Genomic DNA, 16,085 nt, shown 5'->3' with positions numbered 1-16,085 from the left:
ATTTTCAGGCTCAACTCTTCATAGTCCTTCTATTCTGATTTATATGCTACCTGAGCAGGAGACCTCATGCATGTTTACTTGAAGGCAATGCCCACTTTGTTCATTGAGGCAGAAGATTGCAGCTTTAAGAAGCATCTAGAGATACGGTGTAGGAAGAACAACCTGCAGAGGATAGCATTAGTGTAGCACATACTACACTTAAAAAATTAACAAAGGAGCCAAAGGTTGGAACACGAAAATATAGATGGAGGTGTATTTTAAATGAATCTTCCACCTTTAGCACAAAATAATTGGATAGATAGTATGAATAGTAGTTAGAATACTTTTTTTAGTGGTAATGATTTAATAATTATGTTAGCAGCCTGATTTTGCATTTTATTCAGGTGTTGATAAGTGGAACACTGCATTTAATAACTTTGAACAGCATGAAAAATCATTGTATTTCAAAGTTCCCAGTAGTTGAGTTTTTTCCTATGTAAGTGATCCTTTTTCTCAAGTGGCTTGGTGTGGTCTGCACATCCTGGTAAGCTAAACTATGGCTTGTTCTCACTGCGCAAATGGGAAGGCTCTCAACTTCCTTTGCTCCTCCCTTTTATGCCCATGCCACACAAGGGTGGGAAACCTTTGGCCCAAAATTGGTTTGCCAGGTGTCTCCTATTGGTCTGCAAGCCCAGTTAAATCAGGCATAGGAAACCTCTTGTCCTCAGATGCTGTTGGACATCAACTTATATCAGCTCCAGGCAGAGTGGCCAATGGTCAGGGATGTTTGAAGCTGTAGTTCAGGGACATCTGCAGAGCCACAGGTTCCTCATCCCAGTGGTAAACCATAGGCAGTGGCATGCAAGCCAGATTTTTGTCTCGAATTTTTGCTGTATTTGTTAGGGGGGCTTTGTAATGATGGTGTAGGGTTAATAATACAACTGCTAAATTATGAGTGTTAACGCATCTGTTGGACAAATAAGTATTTAAATCCAAAATAAAAGATTTGGGAAAGAGCAGGTAGGAAGAGTCATAGTTAAGAAAATCCATTTTTATTAGATTTTTTTCCAAAAATTATTACAAAAGGAAAGTGGTTACAAATTATTTAAGTTATCCAGTGCAACATGGAAGCACCCTCTAAAGTTCCAACTAAAGTTCACAGGAATCTCCTAGACCTGAAGTTAGCAGCTGCAATGTGCTTGGCCCCCGAAAGTGACACCAACTTACAACATGTAGATGTAGCCAGTAGGGAGATGAACTGCAGACTCCAAAGGAACAGAAAACAGGTCCTCCAAACTACAAGGTGCAAAATCAGGACAAGACACAAACATATATACAAAACCCAATATATATATACATTAAATAGTTGTGTTTAGGTACCATGATTTTCAGATGGATTTATTTTTTCACTGACTTTAAATATTTATGGAAACAAACAAAAGGATTTCTCAATTTGTAAAATGTTATTCCTCAAGTTATGTTTTTTGTTCCTTGCCTTTTGGAGAAAACATCACATTATAAGGCTGTCTTCTTTTAGGACGCTGGCAGGGAGCAAGGTCCTCTTTTATGTAACCTAAAAAAAAATGACACAACAAAATTTCAACACATGATTTGGGCAAGAGAAAGCACTATCAAACAGAGCTGGGAGAAATTCCTGCTTATTTCAGTGTTTAGTGGCTTTTAAAATTTTTATATTAAAAATTGTAAAAAAAGTGTCCATATGAAAAGTCTAATGTTAGAAGCAATATACAGTGGTACCCCGGGTTAAGAATTTGTTCTGGAGGTCCGTTCTTAACCTGAAACTGTTCTTAACCTGAGGCACCTCTTTAGCAAATAGGGCCTCCCACTGCCGCCACGCCGCTGCCGTGCAATTTCTGTTCTCATCCTGAAGCAAAGTACCTGTAACCTGAAGCGCCTGTAACCCGAGTTACCACTGTAATCATTACCATTTCTTAAAAAATAGTGGAGAAATATTAGCTTGGTTGGTACAGCCTAAGACTCTTAATCTCAGGGCTGTGGGTTCAAGCCACATTTTGGGTGAAAGATCCCTGCACTGCAGGGGGTTGGACTAGATGACCCTTGTGGTCCTTTCCAACTCTACAATTCTATGATTCTGTTGAAAAGTTTTTTTTAAAAAAGTTTAAGGACTATTTTGAAAATAAGTTCAATGTTACTGAAGTTTCTCATTTCAGGATTCATACACATAAAATGGAAAGAATCTGTCCATTGTCTATGATAAAGACTCTCCTCTTTCCCGAGGGAAGGTATTGTGAGCGGAAATCGCTTCCCGTGCTTGCAAGGGGGGCGTGGCCAGGCCCCTGCGTCCCTGGAGTCCTGTGCCCGTGTCACGCACCCTAGCCAGCCAATCTGGCTGGCTGGGGGGCGTGGTTTAGCTGTTTAAAAACGGCCACAGGCACACGAGTGCTGCCTTGTTGTTCTGGCTTCCTCGGATTACCCGCCTGCCCTTCCTCTTGGTTTTGCTTCTGCACCTGACCTCACTATGGACTTCGACTGGTCGCCTTGCTTGTCCAAGGGGCCTGGTAGGAATTTTTCCCACTTCGCAGATTGGCACCAGCCACTTGGTTTTTCGCCTACCTCGTAGCAAATCGTCAGAACTTTGTAAGGTTTGGTGGTTAGGCATTGGAAAATGCGTTGTGTATTGGAGGGGAGGTTGTGGCCATCACCTACCCCTCCCCTTGAAGGGTATTCCGTTAAAGGAATCTGGCGGTCGTGGTTCCTGTCCGATGCCCAGGTGGTGGCCAGGGCCATGGCATGACCCTCCGGTGACTCTAGGAGAAAGCTTCTAGTTGATTTGCATCAACAAGCTCCCCTACAGGTTGTTAACCCTTGTGTGACTCCCTGCAGAGCGGGCAGGAGTTAAGTATAGTATGTTCGTATCCAATGCCTAAGCCAATACCACTCACATTCTGTAACCAATAAAGTTGTGGCCTTTTTTAGCCCATTAACTAAAATGCTTGTGTCCATGTGTCTTATTTCATCACAAAGCGGGGAGCAGGGCCTCGACTCACAAATTTGTGAAATTATTTGCACTCTTAACAATTTATCTGGTTATAATACATTTCTTTTAAAAGTTTGTACTTGAAATAAGCTTCTGATCCAGGATTACAAATAAGTGTATTGGATTTCAGCCAGGAGTGATTAGGAAGAGTATGCCTGTGGAACTACTGCAACCAAACTATTGTGGTCAGCATACCAAACAGTGTTATTTGGCGTTTTAAGCTTCTTAACTGCTATTGTGGCACAGCTTATAGTTCTATATGTAAGGGTAACTTTCTGTGCTGAAATAGGGAAACAATTTGCTAGCATACTAGAGTGGCTACAAAAATAAGCTTAGAGTGGAGGTATCCCTGGTTCATTTTTCTTCACAGTAATGGACTGATTGGGCGACACAAGTTACTATCACTTCAACTCAGGCCTGCGTCTGCAATAGGGAGATAATAATATTGAGTCTACCAAGTAAATATTTCTGAAAGTATGTTTGTGATGTACTTCCAGCACTTAGGAAAAGTGCTAAATAAACTGAAAATATTATCACTTGCTATTATTATAAAGATTAATGAATGTATGTCTTAATATTTAACAGGGTGCACAACTAATACATTTAAAACACTGATGAACCCTCATGAGACATGAATGATATTGCAAAAACCCCCAAAGACTACCAGCACAATCCACTGAAATAAATGGCCACACTCCCATTTATTTTAGCGGTCTTAGTTTAAGTTTCCATAGCACCCCAGCCAAGGCAATTATCTGGTACATACCTACGTCATACAAGCTGTCCTAGCTTTATTTATAAGAAATGTTTCTTTTGAGCAATAGTTTGACACACTGGGCACAATGCTGGTTATGCACCTGATGATGAAATCTTGCTTGGCTTAGGGTTTGAACATGGGGTATATTGAACATGGATTCAGTTTCCCCTATTAGCAAAATCCAAGTGAGCCAACTGGTGCTGGCAGTTCTCTGCAGAAAGTTTGTGGGAGGTCTGGGCTTTGCCAGGTCCCTATGTTGGACATGGCATCCCTTGTACAGAACAGGAAAGACTCTACCTGTCCCAGACGAGTAACGCCTGAGTCTTGTCTAGTCTTCCTGCTAGTAAAACAGGTGACCTGAGCTCCAGATACAGGACAAATTGGCTCCCTGCTGTTCCATCTCCTCGGATAAAAATGTTAGTCCAATAAGTTGTTCCTTGTTGTGAAGTGCCACTGGCAGTGCAGAGTGAAAAAAGTTAGGCGCTTTTCTCAAGTACACCCACTTAAATAATGGCATTCTAAATAACTAAGAGTAACTTTGTGCTTGAAAGGCTTCTGGCATGAAAACTCTAAACTAAACAAGAGGTATTTTATGAGGAAGCTGATGATCTCTAGATACTCTTTAAAAGGAAATGGGATTGCTATAGTTTTTTTCATGGCTTCCTGCATATGAAAGCAGTATAGCACTAATCTACTGGGAGATCATTTAATGCCTGGATTGCATTCAGATAAAGAATGCGTGTACTGCAGCAACTAGAAACTGATTTAAGGAGGATTCCACCAATGAATACTACTTCTGATTACATATACAGTGGTAAACTATACAAAACATATTTTTTCTTGAATATTTATGTGCTGGGTTTCTTTTTCTTTTCCCCACCAAACTATTTCACGTTGGTCACATTTGCACATCATGGTAAACCATGATTAACTGTTTACGACAGATGCACAGATGGCTCCTGTTTCATTGCCCCCATAGTGTGAACAAAAAACTACAAAATCCCTGACTTAGCATTACATTTGAACCATTTGGCTTATGCAAACCAAACAGAAAGCAGGAAGCAAAGAACAAACCCTTCCTTCACACTGTGGTTTGACTGAAACAAATCAAACCATGATCTGCAGTTCAGATTTAACACTAAGCCAGGCATCATTGTTTAGTGCCAGGAAGGAGCCAAGCAGGTGTTGTCTATGTGTTCATAGCAAACTAGTAACTGGTTTACCATGAAGTGCAATGCAGCCATTGTTTCTCATTCTGAAACATCAACAATCGTAAGTTCTGTTATCAGACAGGTGGGTAGCTAAGTAAAGGGAACACCTACTTGAGTATTTGAAATACTTTAATAAATGTAAAAATAGTGGGAGGAATTCAACGTCACACTAAAACATGTTCCACCAATGCAAGCATTTCTGCTTGTCCAATGGAATGACCTCTCTCCTCCCTCCCATGTGCTGTTCTGGTTTTTCTCCCAACCCTCTCAAAGCCAATTTTGACATACATGGGCAGGGGAGGGGGGGAAAGCCCCTTTGTGCTAACAGGAGCCCTTGTATGAGCTCCTACTAGTGAAAGTACTTAGTTGAATCTGGCCCAGTTTCCCCCCAGTGGTAGTTCTGTAGGCTGGTACTGCAGATTCCTGTAATGTTCAGTACAACCCAATTGGCTGATGAAACATTTATTTTAATATTTGCGAACTGCACGTTCATATAAACTATCTCAAGGCAGTATACAGACTAAAAACACAGTATTACAATAAAAACATCAAACACAGCAGTTTGAGCTGGTTGGCAAAGAATCTCAGGTTTTAAAGTCCTGTCATAATCACACAGTTTTAAAAATGTGTCTAAAAATGATCATGCCTGCCAAACCTGTATTAACAAGGATTAGCAAACTTGTGGCAAGGAGTTCCACAGTGTAGTGCCTGCCACACTAAAGACTCGGCCCCTGGAAAAGGCCAGCTGAACCTCAGGGGTCTAGGCGACCACCAAAACAGCTCAATCAGAAGACCTCAACGATCAAGTCTGAATATGAAGAAGACAGATCTGTGTTTGTTAGTTGACTGTACCACCTTTTAAGCCACTATTTCACATACTTGCCTCTTTCAACACACATCTGGGTGGATGGGAATCCAACTTCCCAGAAATTTTCTGGTGTATCAGGAGGAACATAGCGAGACCGATGCCTTGAACAGGCAGCTAACTTCTTTTCCCTCTCCTCTTCTGGAAAATCTGCATAGTACTAAAGAGATATTGCAGAAACTCAGTATTAAAAAATAACTCCTGAACCAGAATACCCCAAAAAGTTTCCATTACTTATCTCCCCAGGCAATCTTGAAGGAAAGTGGTTTTCTAGCTCCATTTCAAGCAAGGTTTAGGCCAGGGTCTGGCACAGAAACTGCTTTGGTTGATGACTGCTTTGGTTGATGACTTCTGTCAGAAGAGAGACAGGGAAATGTGTCCCTATTAATTATCCTTGACCTCTCAGCAGCATCTGATACCATCAACCATGGTATCCTTCTGGAGTGGCTGCCCGAGTTAGGGATGGGTGGTTCCGACCCTGCTTGGATGGTAGTTTCCAGAGGGTGATGCTGGGTGAGTGTCTGGAAATTTCAGCTGGTGCAGAATTCAGCAGCCAGTCTGCTCACTGGGGCAAGATGGTTTGAGCATATTTCACCAATCCCGGCCTGACAGTGGTGCAGTGTTACTCTCATCCTTCCTGCTCCCCATTTCACCTCATGTCTAATCTGATTCTAACAGGATAATACAGTGGTACCTTGGGTTAAGTACTTAATTCGTTCCGGAGGTCTGTTCTTAACCTGAAATTGTTCTTAACCTGAAGCACCACTTTAGCTAATGGGGCCTCCTGCTGCCGCCGTAACACAATTTCTGTTCTCATCCTGAAGCAAAGTTCTTAACCTGAGGTACTATTTCTGGGTTAGCGGAGTCTGTAACCTGAAGCGTATGTAACCTGAAGCATATGTAACCCAAGGTGCCACTATATATTAATGTTCCCTTAGAATGGGATGTCTGTTGCCAGATTCTTATTTATTTTAGATCAGGTGTGTTTCCTGCTTCAGGGTACTGAGTCTAGGCGACCTTTAGCTTCTTTGCAGTTTGACAGTTCTAAGGTTCCGAAAACAATGTGCAGTATCTTCCCACTGACCTGAATAGCAGTTACAAACTCACATATAAAGGCTCTCTAAGGAGGCTCCAGAATACTTCAAGGGGGAGTACATTTAATCCCCTTTGCGTTTACTAAGATAATATGCTGTGCTTCAAGCCATGGTCCCTGTCAGAACTGTATGATACAGATATTGTGCAGGACCACATTGTCTATATGTATTCAGAAATCTCTTTCTTAAAGCTAAATTCTTGCTTCAGTTGAACTAGAAATCTGACAGCTTGCAAATTCCAAACACTGAGGAATCATAAAAAGGGTCTAATATATAATGCCAAAAGGGGCATATCATGTAGGCAGTGAGTAGAAAATATCAGTTTCTGAAGAGCGGTGCTTAGAAAACGTGTGGGATTTTAAAGGCTGGTTTACACATTTGAGTTCTGGTGACTGAAGGGATGAAATGCATGGGCAAAACAAACATCACATACAACACATTCACATCACCTCCCATGCAGTGCTTATCCATGGAGTCAGTTCACATATTCAGCTGAAAGTCTCTCTCAGACCTAAGATTTTCTGCTGTGGCAATGGTGGGCCTTAAGGCCATTCCCTAAGTTTTCCCTACTTCCATCGACAAAGAAAAGAGGAAAGCAGAGGAACCTAACATCTATTTAAAAAAATAAATAAATCGCAAGAAAGGGTTTAGGCAGAGTTCCACAGTGCCCTGCATTCTTTTCTTAGGATTTTATTTCATTTATAAAGCTTAGTGTACCAAAAAAAGGTGCCTTTTGGACAGGATTTTTTTTTAAAACCAAACAACACGAAGCACTATCATATTGGCTGTACAAAATACTGAATGTAGTCAACCCATATGATAGCTCAGTTGTTAGAGCATGAGACTCTTAATCTCAGGGTCATAGGTTTGAGTCCCATGTTGGGCAAAAGATTCCTGCATCGCAGGGGGTTGGACTAAATGACCCTCATGGTCCCTTCTAACTCTACAAATTCTATGCTTCTGCCTCACACCCCATTATTTTGGTGCAATGCTACTGCTGAAATTCCACCTGCCTTTGTGAAAATAGTTTGCTTAGATTGCTTATATTAAAAGCCTCTTTCTATAAGTGTTTTAAAATTCTTCCTTTATTCTTAACATTTCTACATTATAAAAAATATTCCCCATGTGTTTCCAATCTCATAGTCACTACTATGAGTAACTCACCAAAATCTAACAAGAGACAAGTTCTTAAAGAGAAGTCTTGCACTGTGCAGAGACAGGAAATTAAAATTGTTCACACACAGCTCTTGGCACAAGACACAGAGCTGCTTTTATGTCCCTTTCTTATTATTCTAGGCTTCTGGATTTCACATATTTTGGAACAAAATTAAGCTTCACAGTAGGCTATAGATTAAGCTATGTGCAATACAGAAAGGTATCACAAAGTTTTTATTAAGTTTGTATTAAGCTCCTTATTTTTAAATATTTAATTTCAGAAACATACAGTTGGGTGTGTGTTTTTTAAAAAATGGGAAGAATAGATAAGAAAGATGGTTAAAAATACAAGTTAAAAACAGTAAATGGAATCTCTTACATAGTATAAGACTCATCTATGCTCCCCAACAAATTGTAGAATACATTAATGAATGAATTACATGTGTTCTTCCAGCCAGAGTGGATTTGATTTAAATCAAATTGGTTTAAATCACTAGTCAGTAAGGCTTGATTTAAATCATTTTTACAGAAAGGTTCAACCTTGCTAGCATCCTCTTAATATTTACAACCAGAGGAAGGTTTCATTTTTGGAATAATAAATTTTCAGAGTAGTTTTTACAGATACATCAAAAATTACTGATTTGGTTATACTATCAGAAATACATAGACAGATAATTATGAAATTATTGTTTATATTTGGACAACTTTTTTGCTGTACTTTATTGGAAGGAGAAAAATAATCATTTCCTTAATAACAATTTAAACAATTTATTTAACTAAAACAATAACATTATAGCATATGTATCCATGTTTGTTAACTGATGTGATTAAACTTTTTTTTATATATATATTTTTAAAAACACCTTAGACTGAGTTTTAGCAGATATGAAAAACTTTAAACAAATCCTTATTTCCTGATGAATAGCCTTTGGACTATAATGTAACTTAAACAGAAAACTATCTTTAGAAAGACTTTTCCTCCAAAAGCATTTTATTTTAAAAATCCGATTAAAATAAAACTGGTTTAAATAAAAAAAACTGATTTAAATTTAAAAATCAATTTTTTAAAAAAATTAAATCATTGATTTTTATCCACTCTGCTTACAGCATAATTAGATGTAATTTGTATCAAGTTATTTGATGCAATAACTTAAGACTGGGGAGAAATGCTTAAAGTAGAAAAGCAGTGTATAAATTATTCATATGTATTATTCCCTTGTGATGATAAATGGTCAATTTCAATCTTAGTATGGATTTTTAAAATATTTTTTTTTTGGGAGATCCTAAAACTATGCAGGGAGTGTCTAGGGCTGTCTTCCAAATGCAGCACTCACCGCATACAAATAGCAACTTCTGACGTCAGGGGATCCTCGGAAGCATGAGTTAAAAACTGTAAATCTCAGGTTGCAGGAGACCCTGTGCACCTATAGAAGTGTCCAAGAGATTTCACAGCCATTTTCAGTTTTAATCTATAGTCTATTTTTGCACTGTTCGAAATCAGGAGTCTTTATTGCACTCTGTTATTTCCATTTCTTCCCAATACATATTTTAGTCAAGCAGGTAGCTAAATATTCAAAAATAAGGGCCATGCATGCCTTGGTTAAATGCACACTGCGCGATTTCATCAGCTATGCTACAGATATATGTCTCTGTATATGAAATTCATGAGATACCTAAATTATTCTATTGAAAAAGCAGAATGAGGTTCATGATATCAAGGAAAAATAATTAACTTACTATTTCACATTCCTTACAAGTGTGTCCAGGTAATTTTTTCCTTTCCTCTTTTTTACGGACCACCTCAATGTGAGGAAAATCTAATACAGTGTTCCTTCTGGAAAGTAAACAGAAATTGCAAGATCTAAACAAGGTTGCAAGTATTATTTTATGCATAAGAAAACTATAATTTACTTATTTATTACCTGTCTTTTACCCTAAGGTCCCAGGGTGAATTACAGCATTAAAGCACGTTATTATAAACAATTTTACAACTTAAAACTATTCAAGACAACTATGTTGGTTTAATGTTTCATCAAGTTGCTTTAACAATTTCAGTTTTGCTGTTGCTTTATGATTAATTATAAAACATACTTAAAATGGGATCTATAACTGTTGTGGCAGCTAACTTAAATATTGTACATCTGAATATTTTGCTACTTTTTATGTTTACTGCTTTTTTCATGTTTATATAACCAATGAGAGTTAAGAATAGATGGTCACCATAATTGTCATTCAAATCCTGTTCACTTCAAAAGGATTTGACCACAGTATTATTTTAGGTATAATGGGCAAAGGCACAACATATCAGTGCAATCCACTAAATGCTGTTACTGTTAATCTCTGTTCATCTTTAAAAGGTGCTGAACAAGACAATGGACAGAGAGGCTTGGAAGGAACGGTAAGGATCCCATGTTAATATAACTGACAGTAATGGAGACAAACAGGTATATGTTTAATCTACAATTAACTAAAATAAAGCAGTGCATTTTTACACTCAATTCACATTCTTTATGACTCAGTTTACTTGATCTTTTTCAAACTACGACATCCTGGTTCTGCCATGTAATCATTTGAAGAAAAACAAGCAAATAATCTTTTTTTATACAGAAGAAGTCTGGTTGCCTTAAAGATGATTTTCACAAGCATATGGTATGTACCTTTCATCACTTTTATAATATGATTCCACAAAAGCCTTCTGTTTGGTTTTATCTTGTTTGTCTCCATGCCCTGAAAATACAGAACACGTCATACATTTAAGTAAATGAACTTGGTCACAGCCAACTACAATATAGATTTCTCAGTACTTGAAAACAATGATAATTTCCCTTAAACACCTAGATCTTTTAAAAGATAATGACTTGGTTTCTAATTAGACCTCCTTGAATGGTAGGGCTCCTTCTCCTTAGAGGGAACTGGGATCTAGTAGACATTCCTGCTGGAGTACATGGGTGGTGCACATTTTTTTGATAGGCTTCCCCTCCTTCTGCAACCCCCTATGCTGCCTCAAGCTGCTTTGGGAGGGTCCCTCAAACATCTGGGGCAGATGTCCATTGAAAGCGGAGAACTGCCACCTACTTCTAGCAGCAGGAACATCCCATTAGTGGAAGACCACTCACAAACAGCTCTCCTAACTGAGGTTCTGCTGGCAGGACCATCCATGGTTGAAATCCTATGTGCACTGAAAATAAAGCTGTAACTCAACCTCACCCAATGTTGGCAGTGAATTACAAGTCTTAAAACAAATACATACTCTGTAGGCTTTTCTTTACTGTTGACATTTCCTTCTTTTCTTCCTCTTCCGCCTGACAAGACACCCTGTTGTTACATCCTAGGGCATTGTCATCTTCTAGATAGGATTCATATTCTTCATATGATGTCCGATCAAATATTTCTGCAAAGGTGTCGTTTCTTCTTTTCTCTCCTTCGACAAATGTGAGCAACAATTATTACTAGCATTATTCTTGACACCTTGAGATAAAAACCAGCATGATCTATTTGAATATTTAGTAGCAGATGAATAAAACCAATCAGGTTCTAAAACTAGCTTTGTTATTTATTAACTTAAGGCATGCCATCTTGATTCTCTGTATTAGAAAGATGGACCAACCCATGACTTAAATAGCTTCTTGGGAATTTCTGGTAGAAACTAGAATATAGGAAGAGAATAATGACAATTTTAAATCTTCTTTCTTGGCATTGTTCAAATTTGTATCCTAAAAGGTGGGGTATAAATAGCTGTAACATATAAGTTTCTTAAGAACCTGCAGGGTATTGGGGGGGAGTATTACCTTTTAATATGAACTGGCTGAGGGCTTTCCTTCTTTCTTTTTATAATCTTGCTGCTAGTTTAGGCTGCGACTTTGCTGCCCTCAGCAGCCTGGCAGGCTTCACTGCAACATTCTGATTGGGGCATTCCATCTCAAGAATGCCAAAAGGCTGCACAGAGCAGGGTAAAGGTGTTTTGTTGTGTGTGGGTTTGCTTTGTTTTTGCAAACTAAATAAATAAGAAATATCTTAAAGCATCTCAACTTTAAAGGTAAGAGCACCCACAGTTTTTAGAATTCTCTTAACCCCAACGCACTAAAAACTTTTACAGAAGCCCCAGTTTTTTAGTTATCATCAGTAGTGGTGGCACCTGAATAATTAAGTGGACCTTAGCTATCCCAGATCCAAGTATTTAAAGGCTTTTATAGGGCAAGTCTAGCATGTTGAATTCTACCCTGAAATGAACTATTCACAAGTGAAAATAAAAAAGAAGCAAAGTTATATGTACTGGTTATTACCTCTGAAAAGTAGACAAGCTACCACATTCCAGGCCTGTTGTAGTTTCTGAACTATCTTCCAGGATAGCTGAGCATATAGTACATTACAGCAGTACACTTGAGGAGCTACCAGACTGTACAGGACTCTAGTCATATAATTCACCTCCATAAAAGACACACAGCTACCAAGTTAGACAAAGCTCAAGAAACATACACCAGGCCATAGCTTACAACGTTGCTGGGTCCAGAAGACTATAATAAGGACTATGGTTCCTTATGTTAGAGTTATAGGCTATAAAGCAGGAAAAAAATACACGGCTTATTTTCAAGTCAAACATAAGCATTTTGAACCTTTGGACCCAACCAATTGTTCTATTGTCCTCATTCTCTAAGCTGTGCATTGTTGGAGTGGGGCTTATTCTTTTTATCTTTCCAGTGAACTGATGGACTGCTCATGCATTTTCCACCATCCCTTCTTAAATGCTAACCAGGGAAGTCATCTTGGTCCCTGGGACAGCCATGTGTGTGCCATGCATCTCTATATGCAAAGGAGCTTGTAACTGTTATATTCAGTTTTTCACTTGTGCTATTAAAACAATCAAACAAAAATAACTTACTTGAACTGTTTACTTCTTTATGTTCTTGATTTTTCATTCTTACTAGAATACTATCACTGACATATGTATAGTCCATGTCTACAGTCTCTGCTTCAGTTCTTGTTTGGATCCCTTCCTTTTAGGCAACAGAGTCACAAAACAATTATGTAACAATTTTTTTAGGATATTGCAATCAAATACATATTTTAAACTTCTATACCAGAGCAAATACCAGGAACAAAAAAGTGTTCAGACTGTGGATCACATTTTAAGATTCTGCAAGAATCCTTTGGAGGGGTAGATCACATATTCATTTAGTAGTGTTATCACTTGCCAGCTGTGTAACATGTAAGCTGAGAGATCTCTGATCTAAACCTCAGCATCTCCCATGATTCACTAGGCCTGAAAATATTCTTCAAATCATTCTCCAAAACTTCCAAACATTGAGGATCTATCACATAAATGACACAAGCAAATGTACTAACTCAGTTTCATGTTAGCAAATGAACTATTACATTTGAGGAAGCAACCAACCAAAGTCATTAGTATTTTTTAAAAACCAAAACAAAACTGAATGAGCCTCTCTTTCAGTGAAAGATATCATACTCCCTCTGTGAGATGCAGGCAAACTTTCCTGAGTAAGACTCAAGAAAATCTGAATATCTTTTTCTTAATGAATTATCTTTCTATGGATAAACTATTTCTACTTGCCTTCCCAAGCTGGTAGAATTATACAAGAGAAACTCAGAAACTGCAGATCTGAATTGGCTTTCTAAGCATTTGCAAGACCAGGAACTAAGTTTACATTTTTCTATCGTTTCTGAAACTAACACTTCAAATAGGAACCATTCTAGTCTTGCTTTATTTTGAGTAAATAGTTTTATGGTTAATAGCCATAAATAATATTTTGGTTTGTTCTGGGAGCTTAGTAATAGTCATACTATAAGATTGCTTACTTTTGCATCTATCAGAGTAACATCCATTTTGTATTGGGAAAGGTCTGCTCCTGGGTCTATGCTCCACTGCACATTTTCCAAGGGTGAATTATCTTCAAAAGAAGAGAGAATTAATTTGTAAAAGAAATGAATGTTCTAAAATTCTTAGAATTCTAAGGATATGTAGATAAAAAAAGAGACAAATAGTGACTATTCCAGACCTCAACTGTTATAAAAGGGCAAATTTTCAAAGGTATCCTCAAGATCGATGAAAAAGTGTGACAGCCCTGGAATTGGCACCCCTATTTTCCTTTTCATTACTGTCAATAGAAGGGTGGCTTTTTGTTTTAAGGCTGACTGAGGCAACAACCTTGCAGAAATCCACCCCTTTTGCCCTGGCTGAAGCAAGTTGACAGGATTATGGATGTAGCAGACACTCGCTACAGATCTGTCCCTAATGGGTATGTAGGATCTCTGTTAAGATGATGGTAACGCCAATAAAAGGGCAAGACAAAGAACACCAATGTTCTGATATTTCAATAATATGATGAGTTACAAGGTACCTTGTTCCTTGTGCAGATTTGCGGCTTTTTTCACTCTGCAAGGATTTGGTTGAAGCACAGATGCTGGCTCACCTACTGCAGTTTGTAACCTTATCCTCTTATTTGTTGGTTTATGGACACCAGCAGCCTACCGACACAATTACAATGTTAAAAACCTTTTGCCCAAATATTCTGTCTATGCTGTTCATAATTCACATTAGCCAGCTGTATCAGTCTCCTGATCCCCCACCCTAGAAGTAGAAATAAGTAGCAAGAAAGTTCCCCCGGCAAATGTTGCATAACTGTCACGTGAACTCTCTCTTCGGCAAAGAAGCAAAAGAACTGCTACTGTTCCCCGAAAACTTCAGGTGTTTATTTATGCTAGGTAACAGTGTTGCTCACAAACTTACCTCCATATCTTCAGGGAGCTCTGATTCCAGGACGTCGTTTGGTGGATTACAAAAGGAAGTGATCTCTTCTTTTATCTGTACTTGAGGTTCTCTCTCCAGGGATGCTTCCTGTACACAGGGATCCTCTGGTGAATCTTGGCTCATTAGATAACCAACGATGGTTTTAGATGAATAATCTTTCACTGGTGGTTGAAAAACATCACAAAGAGTTGCCTGCCTCAGCCTAGTTTTGGAGGTCTCAGCACTTACATGGCTTTTTTCTTGACAGCGAAAACCTGAAAAGCGATCAGATAAATCTAAAGGCTTATCGGTTATTTTATCTCTATTGATAGGAGGATTGTCTGCATGGGAAGGGAAGGCATTTTCTTTTTCAGAGCTGATCACATGCGAACTCCTTTCATCAGGTTTCTTCCTTTTAGGGCATCGGCTGCCTAATTGTTTCTGTGATGGGAGAAGGAAGTCACTCTTGCCTGTCTCATCTTTATCTAAATGTGTGTTGGTCACACATGTTATGGGCTCATCTGCATTCTGTTTCAGAACCACTTGCTTACCGGCTGGAGCCTGGCTGATAACAGAGGTTATTTCAGTCCCAGGGTTAAGCGGTACAACAAAAGCAACATCTTCAGATACTGATTTCACTTTCTCAGATCTAGAATAGGAAGAATTGTTGATGGAGTTGTTTTTCAGATTTGACTTACGTCCTGTTGCTAACACAGAAGAGGAAAGACTTGTACTGTGGCCCAAGCTGCTCTTCTTCACATTTGCAGAGGCTCCAAAAACAGGAGAAGGTACCTTAGAATCCCAGTCTGTAAGTGGAGAAGCGTCCTCAGGTGGATCTGAAAATCTGAATAGTTAAAAGTTGAAAATATTTTTTCCCCGCTAATGTGAACTAGTACAAAAAACAAACCAGTCCATTGAAAAAAGTAACATCCAGCATAAGGCTGTAACAGTTATTTAAGAGAGGAATTAAATTATCACTCCATTCTGAAAGACTAGAGTTATTGTCAGAAACATCAACATAAGCAGAGCTGGACACACTCCACACTAAGAAAACCCTGATTTTGAACAAAAGTTGCAGTGTAGGGTCAATAGATGTAAGGATGAAAGGTAAGTAGGCTTGTTCAATATCCTGCTCAAAGATCCTTGGGTTTCTGAGTCTTTAGCACAAGGGTAAAGAACCTTTGGCCCTCCAGATGCTGGAAGGCCCATCAGCTCCAGGTAGCATGGCAACAGATGATGTGAGATATAGTCCAATAACAA

The 16,085-nt window shown here is 38.6% G+C and overlaps 1 protein-coding gene across 13 annotated transcripts in view; it reads right to left on the bottom strand.

The window, feature by feature from the left end:
* Positions 1-1,009: 1,009 nt before the first annotated feature.
* The window catches only part of RBBP8 (RB binding protein 8, endonuclease), a 40,564-nt gene continuing 25,488 nt past the window's right edge, over positions 1,010-16,085 (bottom strand). For 9 of the 13 annotated variants that reach the window (XM_083623609.1, XM_083623602.1, XM_083623610.1 and 6 more), the window contains 9 exons: positions 14,826-15,669; positions 14,437-14,563; positions 13,895-13,986; positions 12,960-13,074; positions 11,331-11,501; positions 10,738-10,807; positions 9,818-9,914; positions 5,850-5,991; positions 1,010-1,552 (listed from right to left, as the gene is read on the bottom strand). In XM_083623609.1, coding sequence (XP_083479735.1) covers positions 1,455-1,552; positions 5,850-5,991; positions 9,818-9,914; positions 10,738-10,807; positions 11,331-11,501; positions 12,960-13,074; positions 13,895-13,986; positions 14,437-14,563; positions 14,826-15,669 — 1,756 coding nt within the window. In that variant the 3' untranslated portion in view covers positions 1,010-1,454. The remainder of the gene's footprint in view (positions 1,553-5,849; positions 5,992-9,817; positions 9,915-10,737; positions 10,808-11,330; positions 11,502-12,959; positions 13,075-13,894; positions 13,987-14,436; positions 14,564-14,825; positions 15,670-16,085) is intronic. The other 4 variants (XM_083623603.1, XM_083623605.1, XM_083623604.1 and 1 more) reach the window with 1 other exon arrangement.

Source organism: Podarcis filfolensis, assembly GCF_964270895.1.
Source record: "Podarcis filfolensis genome assembly, chromosome: 7".
In the NCBI taxonomy this organism is placed as follows: domain Eukaryota; kingdom Metazoa; phylum Chordata; class Lepidosauria; order Squamata; family Lacertidae; genus Podarcis; species Podarcis filfolensis.
The sequence above is the reverse complement of the archived record's forward strand: the minus strand, read 5'-3'. Positions and strand labels throughout refer to the sequence as shown.